The sequence below is a fragment of the Musa acuminata genome, chromosome BXJ2-4, assembly GCF_036884655.1.
Source record: "Musa acuminata AAA Group cultivar baxijiao chromosome BXJ2-4, Cavendish_Baxijiao_AAA, whole genome shotgun sequence".
NCBI classification, from domain to species: Eukaryota; Viridiplantae; Streptophyta; class Magnoliopsida; order Zingiberales; family Musaceae; genus Musa; species Musa acuminata.
The window spans coordinates 40,279,140-40,294,334 of NC_088341.1; the positions used below are offsets into that span (position 1 = coordinate 40,279,140).

Consider the following 15,195-nt stretch of genomic DNA (forward strand, 5'->3'; position numbering starts at 1 on the left):
ACAGGTTTAGGCAAAAGAGTCCACTCTGATTCATGGTCAACTGGGGTTGCTACTGCCCAGAATGCTCACTTCAAAACGACTAATAAATAAACTATGGCTGAAATGAATCAAGTTGGCAAACAAACCGATCTTAGAGCAGCAAACACTAATATAGAGAAGTCTTAAGTTGAACAAATCGAGAAAGATCCAACTGAATCTATCCATTCGCTAAAAACAACACTTGGGCGTAAATTCCCTCTCCTCCATAAGCGGAGAAAAAGCAAACGAAAGAATAACCAGAAAAAAAACAAAGGACAAAAGGAAAGACAGTCCATCAGAAACGATACATGCTGCTGCCGAAGCTGAACCATAGGCCTCACCGCCTCCAACGAACCCTGTTACAGTTGAATGACGTGAGACGTACAGCTTTCAACATCATTATACATCTATTCCTTCCAAACCAACGGAACTCAGGCAGCTTGGAGTAAAAACTGATCCTAGGATTGGAAATGTCCACAACCACAGCCCCACTTTTGGCGAGAAGCACTTGCTGTGAAAAAGCCATGAACCTAGCCCTCACATTCGCTGACTCACAGAAAGTAATCGGGAGTTCTGCGAGTCACATCCGGCTCTCCTCTTCTGGGGGCTGGCTCAAACTGCAACAGAAACACCAATCAACAAGAGGTCAATCCTAAATAGTTTCCATCCACAAAGACAGCCGGAGTTGCCAGAAGAAATACAAGGTTTTGATTGAATTGTTAGAACTTCACAAAAGCAAAGAACCATGCTGCACTGATATGGGAAACATGCACATGAAATAGAACTCACCCTGCAGACACCTGCTTGGTGGTGCATGTCAGGTGTAGGAAGTTTCGCCTAAACACAACTCTAAATTTAACATTTTCCCAAAAGACGTTATTGGAAATCATCATGGGACCTTACATAAGCCTAAGCCCACAACTAGGATTTGATTAATAGTGCTCACTGTCTGACCAGGCACAAAGGCAACTAAAGACTTTCTTTTACAAAGCTTAGTAACCCATTCGGTTCTACGTTATGGATCCTTGATTCACCTACATGCCCATTCCGGCACAATATTGATACGAGTAACCATTAAATATCAAATACATACAAAGTAAACATGTACAAACATACACATACACAAGCATTTTGTCACACAATACATAAATATATATATAGAGAGAGAAAGATCTACCTGGATGAAAGTATGCCCCTTGCAGTCATCAACTTCCAAGATGGAGGCCATATTCCCACACCGGTAGCAATAATTTGGAGCACTAAATATAGTAACTACCTTTTGGTCCTGTTTTAGGCAATTGAATTATCAATTCAGTCATTGAACTTCCAAGAAGTCAATGCAAAAACAACATAATAAAAAAATTAGTTACATGTCCCCAGTTGTATCCTTCCATGACTAATTGATGTGCTCTGGCTATCAGCTTAAGGTTATTGGTATGGTTGAACTGCTCTGATATATCCTGAAAATACAATTACCTGAAGCTGCTTAATGCAAAGACAGGACATTGCAACCACAAGGAAAGAAAAGGTCTTGCATTATACTTGGCCAAAGGTATATCCTGCACCCCGAGGAGAAATACCCCAACCACATCTGTCATCAGGATCAGACCATAAAAGGTCACACATAGGCCCCTCATGTGGAACCTCTTGAACACGATCAAAGTTACGGATGTTATCAAGAGTTTCAATAGATGGAGACAATCCACCATGAAGGCAAAATATTTCCGATTCAACCTACGCAGACAGTGAAAAAAGATATTCAAGTCAGTCAATTTCATGAGTAATGACTCGACGATCAAGAAATCATCACCAGCTAATATGCATCGAGGCATAAATACTCGGACCATACAGGGAAAACTCAGATACTCATGAAAATCATTGCACACATTCACATTATAAAATCAACCCTTATGCAGACTGATTTTCTGCAATGGAGAACTAATGGAACTCCTAGCATCAACAAGAAAACCAACATGAATTTAATTGATAAAACACCTTGTATCAGTAACTTGAGGTAAATTAACCATCATAACAGAAGAAAAAATGACATACAAAACAGTATATATACGTCCATCCACTAACTAGGCATAAAGGTTGATCTAAATGTTAAAAAAATCAATACTTGTGATAATTTATCTTAGTTGGCATTAAATGTTCAGAACAATTTCAACAAAAAGATTAAAACAAGCTTCCAACCCATATCAACCATTTCTTAGGAAGCACTTTCCAACACACAAAGCTGCGACAAATCCACATGTTGACATCATATACAAAGAAGTCATTGGAACATGTTGATTAAATACAGTTTTTTCCAACACCAGGAATAAATCATAAAAAAAAAAGGGTTCTAGTATTAGCTTAGAGTTGTTGCACATCCAAATCAAACCGAAAATTTAGCAGAAAACTGCATGATAGTGGCATCCAGAATAAATATCCATTGCCAGGAGCTAATAGGAATAGTTCAAGTACAAACCAGTGCTGTCAAGGGGAAGTAATCAAACAAATCTGTAAAGATCTTCCATACATTTGCATTACCATATCTGCAATTAAATAATGCAGGAAAATATTGTAAGGAACAGATAGTTAATACAATTACATGTAAAAACCAGAACAGGATTAAATTGATTTCTCCTGATTTAGAAGTACATTAAGGTTGCAGATCAAGATGCATCATGGTTCTACTTCGAGAAAACAGAACTCGCAAAGATTCCATGACAATGATGAATTTGGTACTAAAATCACCATATACAAGTTGCATACAGATAGATGCTCCACTAGCTTGACTATGATTGGATCAATGAGACCTTAACCATACTAACCCCTTCTAAAGCAACTCTACTCTTGCCTTAAAACTGGGGGGTGTTATAGTTGTATATCCATTCCCACAATTAATGACCAATTTGCTATGTTATATTCATTGGTCCAACAACAGTTTATATGACTGACATATCTAATTATTGTCATTACACTAAACGAAGTCCCATAAATTATAGCATATAAACTGGTCAGTGGTGAAAATGCCAACAGCATCAAGAGTTGGCATCTGGAAACTATTGATGCACTTACAAAACTTTTAATGTGTTCCTGCACCACGCTCTTGCTCTAAAAGTCCTCAAGCCTATGGCTTCACAGCAGCACTATCTGCACGTGCTGACACTTACTACAGAACAAGTATCAACAAATAAGTATAGCAGAATGCAAACAGCATAGCCCCGTATCAGGCCTAGCAGTTATCAGTTAATATAGTTTACTTGTCTCCTAGGCAAAGCAATTCTCAATTCTTCAGTCAACAATCTTCAGTCATTACTCCTAAGGGAAAACAACCAATTCTGGGACACAGCATGAAGCACCTGTGACCTATACTGAGCTTAAAGATGTCATGGAAGTATTGATAAACCTGGTGACATATACTGTGCTTGTAGAACAAGAATATAACTACATGACTGCACTTTGCAGTAAACTACTAAAATATAATTATAATTATAATTGGCCCATTTAAAAGTTTATAAAATTGTTTTTGAAGGAAAAATGTTAGGAAATATGGTACTGCATATCACGCACATACCATGTTGAAGAGATATCAACCTTGCACGATAATAACATCAATCATAACAGCTGCAGTAAATAGCATTACTCTAACAGCTGGAAATTGTGTATTTCCATAAATGCACAATATAAAGACTAAAAAGAATAAAAATGCCTCCGTCATCAGAAGAACTCTGTTATTTTAATCCTTGTTCTCCATCAGTATAGTACCACATGGAAGAAACTAAAAACATGTCACACAGAAGGAGGCAGTATCATTTTTCATACAATGGCATGCATTTAGAGTGAATGGAACTAGACCAAAAAAATGTTGACTACAGTTCACTTGTATCTACTCTTTATAAATTACAGATAAAAACAAGGATCATTTATCAATAATAAAAATCAGTCTTTTGAATCTTTTAAAAGAAACCATTTGTTTAAATAGGTCCAGGCATGCACTGAGCAGAGTAAATCTAGCATGTTCCTACCATAGGACCACTAGATACAGCTGGACGGTTGGTTGGTGACTGGTCTACAGACCAATAGGGTGATTCCTAAACATGGAGCTTTGTTCCCCATGGAATTGCAGGACTCCCCCCAAACCCAGCTGGTGTTGAAGAACTTTTATTCAAATTCCAAACGATGGAGAAGCTGACGTCTGGCTTGCTCAAATATATAGGTTGTGGAGCTAATGCTAATGTCGGGTAGGACAATTGGTTATTTGATGCTCTTATTGCTTTAAAACCTACTTTTCTAAATGTGAATGCTAGTTGGCACATATTCATGTAGCTGATCTCCTTTAAGATGGCTCTTGGGCTTATCATTTAGTCCTGTGGCAATGAGTAGGATTATTGATGTCAAGGTTCTAGATCTTGCTCTGGTACCAAACCAGGCCACACATACCATGTGTTGGCAAATCCTAATCTGACAAGCATGGCTCGAACTGGAAGAAGAGAATGCAGATAAGGAAGAGGAGCAGAAGGCGGTGCAAGAAGACAACGCCAAGGAAGGAGAGAAGAGGTGGCATGCGTATCTTAAGGAGGAGAGGACGTGGTAGGATCAGTGATTTAAAAAACGCTAGGCACCAAAAAGCGCCAAGGTCCAAAAACGCCTGAGGCGCTAGGCGCTCGCCCAAGCGCTCGCCCGAGCGAAGCGAGACGCTAAAATATAAAAATATATAATATAATTAATAAATATAATTATTTAAAATTTTAAATTAAAATATGCTATTAAATTAAGAAAATCTATTAACAGTATTGAAAATTAATAATTTCAAATAAACCTAACAATATTAACAGTATACAGTATATTGTTAACAATATACTGTATACTATTAACAGAAGGAGAAGAAGGAAGTGTAAGGGGGTGCTGAGCCTACTGATTGAGAAAAGAGGAAGCGGCAGCGACAGCGGAGTGTAAGGAGGCAGCGGCAGTGACGAGCGACAACAACGGCAGCGACGAGCGGCGACAACGGCAACGACGACAGCGGCAGCGGCGACAGCTGCAGCAACAGCGGCGAGCAGCGGGAGCGGGAGCAAGAGCAGGAGCGGCGAGCAGCGGGAGGCGTGAGCGGCGACAACGGCAGCGTTTGTGAGCAGCGATAGTGGCGACAGCAGCGACAGCGGCGAGCAGCGGGATCAAGAGCAGCAGCGACGTGGGTTAGGGTTCGGTTGTCACTTATAGCAATTTTAGTTGGTTCGATTGAACCAACTAACCATCGGAGACCGAACCAGGACCGAACCAGAGCTAAAATCCTGGTTCGGTCGCCTTGGTTAACCCAGGCGCTCGCCCGAAGCACCTAGCGCCTGGGCTCGGTCGCCTTGGTTAACCCAGGCGCTCACCCGAAGCGCGTCGCCTGGGAGATTAGCGAGGCGCTCGGGCCTCGCCTCGCCTCGCCCGAGCACCTTGGCGAGCGCCTTTTTAAATCGCTAGGTAGGATGACAGGATATGGAGGAGAAAATGGCAACAAGAAGACAAGGAGGGGAAGGCAAGTACCAGCAATAGTATGATACCATAGTGCACACCCAGAGCAACCCTCAATCATTTATCTGAAGAAGCACAATAATATCTGAACTTGTGTTTGTTTCTGTGTTTGACATGGTCAAAACCAAAGCTTATTTCAGGTCCCAAAAAGAATTAAAAGTTGCAGCAACTTGACTCTCGGATGTCAAATTAAAATACAACTCTCAAGTTATTGAGAGAAATAGAGGCACAGGGCAGAACTACATATAACTGTCAGCCTAATTGTTGCCTTTTACAATAGATAGAAACTTGTCACTTGTAATGTCAGATCACCAAATTCCTATGCAGCACTTGTACATTTTCCTTCCTGTTATAAGACTCAAAAATGATTATCTTATTGTTTCCAGATAGAAGCCCAAGAAAAACAATGCCACTAGATTGACACTCATCAAACTGAATCATGCCACTTGGATATCATTGCATTGCCTTACGCTTCTCAGAAGATACTGCTTAGGGTACATACATACTGCAGAATTCCCCAGAGATGTCTTGGTCTGACTGCAGTGCATCAATATGCTTGTTAAAGTGATACAGATATGCCAAGTCAAGTATAATGCCATCTTACATGACCACAGACTGCTGTTCAAGACAGCAACAAATGATGATGATATGACAGCAAAAGTCTTTTTCTACAACCTAAAGCTCCATCAGCAGATAAACACATTTTCTAAGATCATTACATGAGACCAACAATAGCAATATCTACTAAATAGCGTACAGACCCATATTCTAATGCAAGGGAACTACTACCCAAACAAACATTAAAAATTGATTCAAAAAGGTCAATCCATTTTGATGTCGAAAATAGAACAAACACATACACTAGTTATATTGAAAAAACTACATTTTCCATATGCGCATTCTTCACATATAAACATGTTTAAACTTTAAACTATGAATTCTGGTACAGAGTTACCGAAAGGAAAAAAAATTGTATCGATGATCCTGATAAAAGTGAGCAAAAAATAGTGTATTAGTTAGGAAGATGAACAATTGGTTCCACAAAAGGTGAGAACTTACTTTCTTAAGCATTCATCATAAAATCCATAAACTTGTGTAATCTGCAATGTGATGCAATAGTATTTAGTTTAGATCTATAAGGAAAAAAAATTAAGACAAAAAAAAAAGATATGCTGATATATCTAATCTCCAGTGCAGTCAATTTGATTTGGTTCATTACAAAAAAAAATATCAAGCTACAAAAATATAGACCCAATAATGTCAGCAAAAATAAGAAAGAAATGACATGTACCTGACGACTCTCATGATTTCCTCTAAGAATAGTGATTCGCTGAGGATATCGTACCTTGAGGGCCACCAAAAGCTGGTCATACCAATCAACAACATGTTATATACAAGGATGTAAAGTTACATAAACAAATAAACAGAATGTTCTAACAGAAGCAAAGATGTGCATCCCAACTAGAAAATTTTATTCATTTGAGTTCAATACTTAGAAACATGGCACACTGTAACATTCAACTCAGATGGCATAAAATGAATATAGCTTATCAGAGAACTTTGAAGATAAAATTCAAATTTCTGGGATTCTATCCTCATGAAAAACTTAGCTTATACCATGGTCCCAGCACAAGGTCAACCATATGTTCAAGAGCAAGGTCAGAAGATAAATTGCCTCGAACCACAAATTTCTAGAACTTCACAAGAAAACAATATCTTGTTTCAATATGATATTACCATTTAACTTTGCCAGCCACACCATTCAAGGTTAAAAACAAAGTGGCAAACATAGAGCAATTCAAGTACATAAATGCATGTACAGACACAAAAGTAACGCCACAGAGAGGTACCATTGATCACCATGTCATGCAAATCGATGATTAGGATTATATAGAGTAGCATGTAGATATACCTGAAGCGAAGCAACTAAATGATGTATATTAGGAATGCCTGTAATGGAACAATGGCATCATCAAACATGAACATTTATTCCATGTTGGGACACGTACCAGTATTAAAAAAAGAAGAAAATCAACCTAAAAATTAATAGATCTCTACAACACTAGCATCCACCTATTTCAAGTCAATAGCATTAAAGTTTTTTTAACATGTTTTCTACATGCTAAACAACATAAGTTAGACATAGCTGTCCCACACAATAAAAGAAACAACAAGTGATGCCTTTGATCAAATACTAAACTTGGAAGTGGCAACAGGTATATCACAACATTCAGTAGTTCCTATGAGGCACGTATTTTGACACTACATAGCATACATGCACAACAGAAATAGAACACTTGCAGCATCTACAATATTGCATGGAGAGTAGATTGTAAAAACCTTCTAAAGCTAATAAGGAATGCAAAAAACTTGTATTTCCGAAGTAACTGAATTGAATAAGAAGTTTCTATGCCATCTAATGATGCACATCATGAACTACTTATCATCTTCTGTTTGTATTTTAAAAAGTCTTTGCACACGTATATACATATATGGACATGAATCTCTTTGTATATTGTAAAAAATATCTATATTATGTTTACTCTTTTGACCATTAAAACTTTGGTTTTTTGTCAAAGGATGGGTAAAATCTGCACACAGCTTGAATTTTAAAACCTTGGTCCTGATCAAAGTCCTGTACTTGACTGACATCTAAGCAAAATAATCACAAATGTCCCTATCAACCATAAGACATACTTCCAACAAGAGCAAATAAATTTATAACCATATCATCAGCATCAATATCCTGAAATAGATGGGAAGACAACCAACAAATAACAAGAGGACTTAATATTAACTTGAAAAATCAATAAAGAAACTGATTAAACTATTTCAAAGTGAAACAAAACAAGAGATATTTTTTCTTTACTACTCATAACCGTATATCAACAGCTCACTTAAGAAATACCATTAAACCATCAGTTATATCAACCCATAAAAAATTTAAGTTTTTTTATCTTCTTAAATAAAGACCAAATGAGAGTGCCTCTTTACAAATTCATGAGAAAGAATAGTAAAGTCTAATATTATAAAGTTTTAACCTCCTAAGACAAGCAATACATTTTTTTAATTAGACTCCAGGTTACCAGTATATTTGTCATGTATATGCACAACTATATTAATAATATGAGCATAATGAACTGATAATAAGTATATGATAAATTAATGTTGACTCAGGACTATTTTGATTACAAGATATAGAACCATTTCATCAGCATGTACTATATTAAAATGTAGGCCTTCATATCTTAACAGACTAAAAAGTCTGTTGACTTACAATTGAGAAGTTCATAACTACTTGATATAACCATGGGTTGTTAGTAATATAATTTCCTTTACACTAAGTTGTATTTCCTAAGTTAATACTCTATAGTTTCTAATTTATAACACTCCTGAAGTGCCTCTTAAGCTGCAATTTCAGCCAAATGTTGAGCACACAATTTGCAATTATCTGGAACACAGCATACCCCATCCTCTTGTCAGTACATTGCTCGAATATTATCATTGACACAGTATTGAAGCATATGCTTTGCTATACATACCTTATTTCAGCCCATAACAGAATTTTTGGAGTTAGAAAATAATCCATGATATTTCAATACCTGAAATAACATTTGTATATTATCGATTTCTAGTTAAATCCACTATATTGCAATTGAGATCCCATCTCCTTTGACTCAAAAATAATTACAGCCCATAGCTACAACATCCCATGAAGCTAATTCCAGCTTCAACTCCCTTCATCCTCCACTGAAGAACACCTCATCATTTACAAGGAGCATTGGCAGTGACACTAACAAGAGACCAAAAAGGTCCGAGGTTCCTTCTTGCCCTATAAACACACAAGGAAGATGCTGATGATCTGTTTGGGAGAAAAAGAAAATGTTAACATTCACGAGCGCACCAACAATATCTAACTGATCACTTCTTACAAACAAAATATTGTTTCATATTTTGTGAAATATTTACATTTAACAAATGTAATACCATGTTTTTAGTTCACAAATTAATGCTACAAAGTCCTAATTAATGCCCTGAAGTCAATTTGATATTCATCCATGAACACTGTGCACCCATTTGTTTTTTTAATGTATTGAGAACCTCTCACTACAGTATGTATACTCCTAGTGATTGTTAATCATAAAATAACTATTAGAAAGTTAATTGCCATTCACAGAATAACAATTAGAAAGCTCTTAGTACCATGATGAATGCTACAAAGTCAAGACAAGTAATACTATAAATCAATATAAAGAACATAAATCAACTTGACCCTCTATTATCTCCAGAAGAACTATTGAGAAAATAATCAAAATTCTAGAAACTGACATTGATCAATTAATCTTTCATGTCACTGTAGCATGAATCCTGTGCAATGCATAGGTTGACAGCTAGTTTGAAAAAACTTTATGAACGCGGTCATCTATATATCCAATGCATAATTGGAACAAAGGAAATTTTATGTAATGAGATATTTCAAGAAAAACCACATGGAAAGTTATGGGTAGTAGCACAAGGTAGTTGAAAATTTGTTTACCACTCCATGTCAATAGCTACATACTATACTGACATGGAAGTGACACATGAAATAGGTAAAATTTTTCTTTTTACAACTTGATGAACATGTTCATACTTTCGCCCGATCAACTTGCTTGGCTAAGATAAAGGACATAAGTTCAATAAACTTGCCTTATGCTGGGCTCATGGTTTTAATCAAGGCAAGGTGTCTAAATCAAACCATGTCACGACCCTCAAATAGTCACTGACTCTGTATTCCTTTTGGTCAGAGGAGGTTGAGACTTTGAAATAGTCCAACTAAACAAGGTATTTTCTCATTTTTCTCTCCTTTTCTTTCTTTCTCCTAGTTGCTTTTCTTTACACTTTATTATCCTCAGACATACCCATGCCAACATGGCTATTCTACATACCATACCAACAGCAGTGCCTAGTGCTAGCAGCCAAAGGCATTTCAATGGACGGGAGATCCTTGATAATACCTACTTTTAACTTGCAATTAAAGCTAACAATATCTCCACATGTGCAATGTACATGGAAATGTAGCGGAAATCATTTCTTTAGTGTTCTTGTTTACAATTCACAGAATATATCTTACCGAGACGAATGCTTAGGATTATATCTACCAATGACAATGACCTTAAGTGCCTAATCCTGAATATATGAATTATGAAGGTTTTCACATTATATCTAGAAATGCATCTATGACATAACCAACAAAAATCCAAAGCATGGTTTCTCCGACCAAGGACCAGTACCATACAATATAGCTCAGTAACGGTCAATAGTCTTATTTTATGAGATCAAGTGATACATGGTAGTATACCATCCGGTGTTTAGATACCATACTGATCCAACAACTTATCAAAATCAAGATTGAACCTGTATTTAAAACCTTGCTCCAAAGTTTTATTGAAGACAGAAGTCAAGCAAATTTTACTTCTTTGCTACAGGAAGCAACATGTATCAGAGGCATAAATGCCAAAGAACTTACAGAAGGCAACCAAGAACACTTGCTGACAAGCAAAGCACATATATGTAAGCATGCATCATATAAGTGTATGCTTACAAGCATTCTCCATGATTACAAACAAAAATTGCTTTTGATAAAACAACGTATCCAACATCTTAATAAAATCAGAACTGGTTGTCTATGCTAGGTTTGAAAGAAAAAGCTTCCTGCCCTGGAAGCAGTGTAGTCATGCATTCTAATAAGAAAATGGCACAATTTTTGTCTATTAAAGTCAGTACCCCAGATATGTAATGAATTCAAATATTACTTGCAATAACAGCATAACAAATAGTATAGTCTATAGTTGACAGCAAAATAAGAAAGGAGAAATTTTCTTACCGTAACAGTTTCAACAGAATAGTATCCACGATCTACATAATCGCCCATAAATAAGTAATTTGTATCTGGACACTATCAACAATAGAAAGGTATCATCAATCCCACAGCTAGATTTAGAAGCACAACTTGTACTATCTATCCAGATACCTAAATCACATAGTTTCATCATATTTAAAAATAATAGAAGTACATACAAGCAGAGCAGCTAACAAAATGTAGTACCTTCCCTCCAATTCGAAACAGTTCTGCAAGATCATGAAATTGCCCATGAATGTCACCACATATCGTCACAGGACTCTTCACGGGCTGCAATGAAGTAAATTACGTCCGTTAACCTGGCCCAAAAATTATTCATCTATTTCATCAGTGTAAGAATGGGAAGATGCACCTATTTATAGATCAGAAGCTACCAGAAACAAAAGCAATCACATGAAAAGCAAAACTTAAAGGCATACAAGTTGATGATCGAGAGGAAATCACTATCGAGCATGTCTGATGGGTTCAAATCGCATGCTTGAAAATAACATTCATAATTGAATTATAACAGAGATCTGCTAGCAGCAGTTGACTGCCCTCACAAATCTTTTCATTGATCAGGGCTACTTATAGGTTTGCAACCTTGTGCAGTACCTATGAGACAACAGATTGAATGTAGGCCTCCCAAAATGTACTAAAGGCAAGCAAATGTTTCCTCCATATAATTAGATGATGGTTCAATGAAACTAGGGAACTTGTTTCTTACAAAAGTCTACAATGTTTATTTTTATTTCTAGTTAGGTTGAAGCGTAATGAAAAAAATGATAAATTTAATTCCAAGACTTCTTCCAATAAAATATAGGGTAAGTCTTAGTGGACCACATTCAAAAATTCAAGTCACAAAAAAACTTATTTTCTTGTAATGTTAAGCTTATGAACAAAGACCTTTCCCAAATCCCATATTGGCGGGATCCGCATGTGCTAGACCACCAGTTTACTTCTTCAAAGTAGATGAACAAGACATTCAACAAAATAAGGTTATATGTATCACAAAACCAAATAATATTATGGTAGCCAGTGTCTAGCAAACATTATAAAGAAACCAAATCATAACAGCAAAAGTACCCAATGTGACAGGAAATAAAAATAATCACAGATTAAAGAAGAATAACGCAAGGACTCCCATTAATATAGGCAAGAAATGCCTAATTATTAGCTCCAAATAAGTTAAGAGAACTTTGAACCGAAAGATCTTAAAATCAACTTATTTTAGCAGATAATTGTGAAAAACAAGGCAGCCAAAATATTTGAAGCTAAAATCAGGATTATGAACTTGAAAGCATCTGAAAGGAAAAAAAAAAAGTGGAAAATTTAGAGCTGCCATTTTCTAAAATATTAAATGATGAAGCATTTGAACACACTAAAAGTACATTTCTTTCATAAAGGGACGTAATAAAGGAACAAAAAGGCTAATTTAAATTCTTTGACCCTTAACCATAATTCATCAGCATTCAGCAAGCTAAAAAATCAGATACTTTTACTGTCATAACAACTGAACAGACCCGAACCGTATCTTAAGAAGCTATCATGAAAGTTGAAGGTCCTGCCACCGCCAGCCAACAGGCAAAGTGCTCAGACTCCTTTTATCCAGAAATTTATAGAAACAAGAAATCCTGTGATCAATATAAAATTGGTCAATAAGTATGTCTTACCTGAACATTGCTTTCTTCCATCAATACCTCTTTGGCCTTCTCACACAAAACCCTAACCTATATGACAATATTATTATTAGATCTCGAGACAAAGTTCATGATCAAAACCACAATTCTACCAATAACTCATAAAAAAATGCAGAAGTCATAATCAGATGTGTAATGTACAAAACTGAAACAAATTTGTCTTACATATTTATGCAATTATTCTTAAGTGTTAGCCACAAGGGACAATAATAGATACAAGAAATTTGCTTCCACAACAGACAAAATAGACAATTAGAAATGCATATAACAAATTTAAGAAAAAACTTTCTTATGGCTATTGCAAGCCAGGGACCACAATTTTGATGTATTTACATGCACATCTAAAGTGCAGGGAGCAGGAAGAAGTTCAGTGAACTAGGAAAACAGTCCATCCTGTAATCTTAAAATATTTTGGGATGTAAAAAACAGCATGACTTCTGAAGGGTCACAATCAAGAAGGTAAGGGAAGACAAAAGAAAAAGGAAAAGGAAAATAAACTTGGTTCTCAATTTAGACAAGTTCCTGCCAGACTCAAGCAGTTGATCAAAAGTTTGGAAGATGCAAAAAAATCAACACATTGATGGTCTAGAACATAAAAGTTGATGCTTAGTTTTTTGTAGAAAGATTGATCTAATCTTACCTATCTTTGCTAATCCATGGGTCATCACAAAACTAAGGCAAGTGTCTTAGCCATCACCACCCACGTCCGCATTTCAGGTTCATGCAAGAGATGCCAACTCTCGATAATCCTTGAGTAACCAATGCAGCAAGAATGCCATCTTTTCTTTATTTCCAATTAATAATTTGAAATTACATATAAGAATTAGCATGCTCATTTATCTGTAGCCTTATACAGGTGTGCCCATCTATTGCATATAGGCATGAGTTCTCTATCTGTAGATATATGTTTCTTCCAATTCATTAGTATGCATTTCCTTTTACAAAACCTCATTCTGAACAGTTTTCTATCTTTAAAAACATTATTAAAGCCAAAAAACCTTATCAATCAGAGTCCTTATTGCATGAATTATGACAATGAACGAAGCACTATAAATTATGTGAGACATAAACCAATTAACTCGATATCATTTCTCACATTTAACAATCTTAAATTTCCTTATACCTTGCAACTGAACAACAAAATAATAACTGAATAAAATACATTATCCCAACAGATCAACCATATGTCTCTCGTATAAATCGTTAGGCGTGTACAAAGGAAAAATAACTTTGATCAGATCCAGCATAGGTAACCAAATGTCCACAGAGAAAAGGCCTAAATTCCTCGGAAATACTACCTATTTCTTTGCAAAACTAGTATTCCTAGATCGTACACTAAGTCCCTAAATTTCTAACAGAAAACACATCAACCGACCCTGATCCGTCGAGATCCACGGGGATTCGACTACCATAACCAGGATCAAACAGCAACCGCCCATAAAATAAGCGTTTAAACACAATCGTACAGCGATCGGATACGTCGAGAAAGAACAACCTCCTGCTCGGAGAGCGGCTTGCACTGCATGAGCTGCTCGATCTGCTCGTCGAGGTTCCCATGGCGGGTGGGCGCCGGCAACGCGTTTGCGCTCATCTTCCTCTCCTCTGCAGCCCGCGGGACGCCACGGGACGCGAAAAAAACCCTAACCCTAGATTTCTTGGTCGCCTCCCGGTTCCAAGGCCCTCCCTTTCCCTCCTTTCCCTTACAGAAATCTTTCCTTCCCTCGAAGGCGAGAAATGGCGGAAGAGCCAAAAAGAAAAAGTAGGGGAAGAAGAGTGAATTAAAAGAGGAGGAAATCAATCGATCCTTCGTCCATTTAATCGTGTCGGGGAGAGGGTTGGAGAACTAAAACTGTGTTCCCCGAATTGTCAAGGGATTAGCTGTATGGGCCTCAAGCAGCATTAGAGTTATGTTATGCGGTGGCAAAATTTCAGTGGTGATTCTTAAACGTCCGTCGAGTGCGTCTTGTCTTTGGATGGTTAAATTATCGCGTAGGCTGCTCGGAAGGACATTGCTGAAGAGCTGCGCATGGCGATATTTACAGTTTTGCCATCAGTGGAATGTACGCTTGATGATCTACTACAGCT

General features: G+C 36.8%; 1 protein-coding gene across 1 annotated transcript; it reads right to left on the bottom strand.

Annotated features, from left to right (window-relative positions):
• Positions 1-130: 130 nt before the first annotated feature.
• Positions 131-14,968, bottom strand: LOC103983011 (serine/threonine-protein phosphatase PP2A-2 catalytic subunit). The gene is made up of 11 exons (XM_009400135.3): positions 14,606-14,968; positions 13,084-13,140; positions 11,618-11,701; positions 11,396-11,467; positions 6,821-6,892; positions 6,589-6,629; positions 2,492-2,558; positions 1,561-1,752; positions 1,389-1,478; positions 1,196-1,303; positions 131-635 (listed from the first exon to the last, which is right to left on the bottom strand). The coding sequence occupies exons 1-11, from the start codon at positions 14,699-14,701 to the stop codon at positions 570-572; spliced, it is 945 nt and encodes a 314-aa protein (XP_009398410.1). The 5' UTR covers positions 14,702-14,968; the 3' UTR covers positions 131-569.
• Positions 14,969-15,195: the final 227 nt, after the last annotated feature.

Bases quoted from the DNA above. Each gene is read 5' to 3' on its own strand.
- LOC103983011 (XM_009400135.3), bottom strand. From the start codon at position 14,701: ATGAGCGCAAACGCGTTGCCGGCGCCCACCCGCCATGGGAACCTCGAC. The intron at 11,702-13,083 runs GTAAGACATACT...ACTTCATTGCAG, and splicing joins TGGAAGAAAGCAATGTTCAG to CCCGTGAAGAGTCCTGTGAC. The intron at 6,630-6,820 runs GTACATGTCATT...ATCACATTGCAG, and splicing joins GAAATCATGAGAGTCGTCAG to ATTACACAAGTTTATGGATT.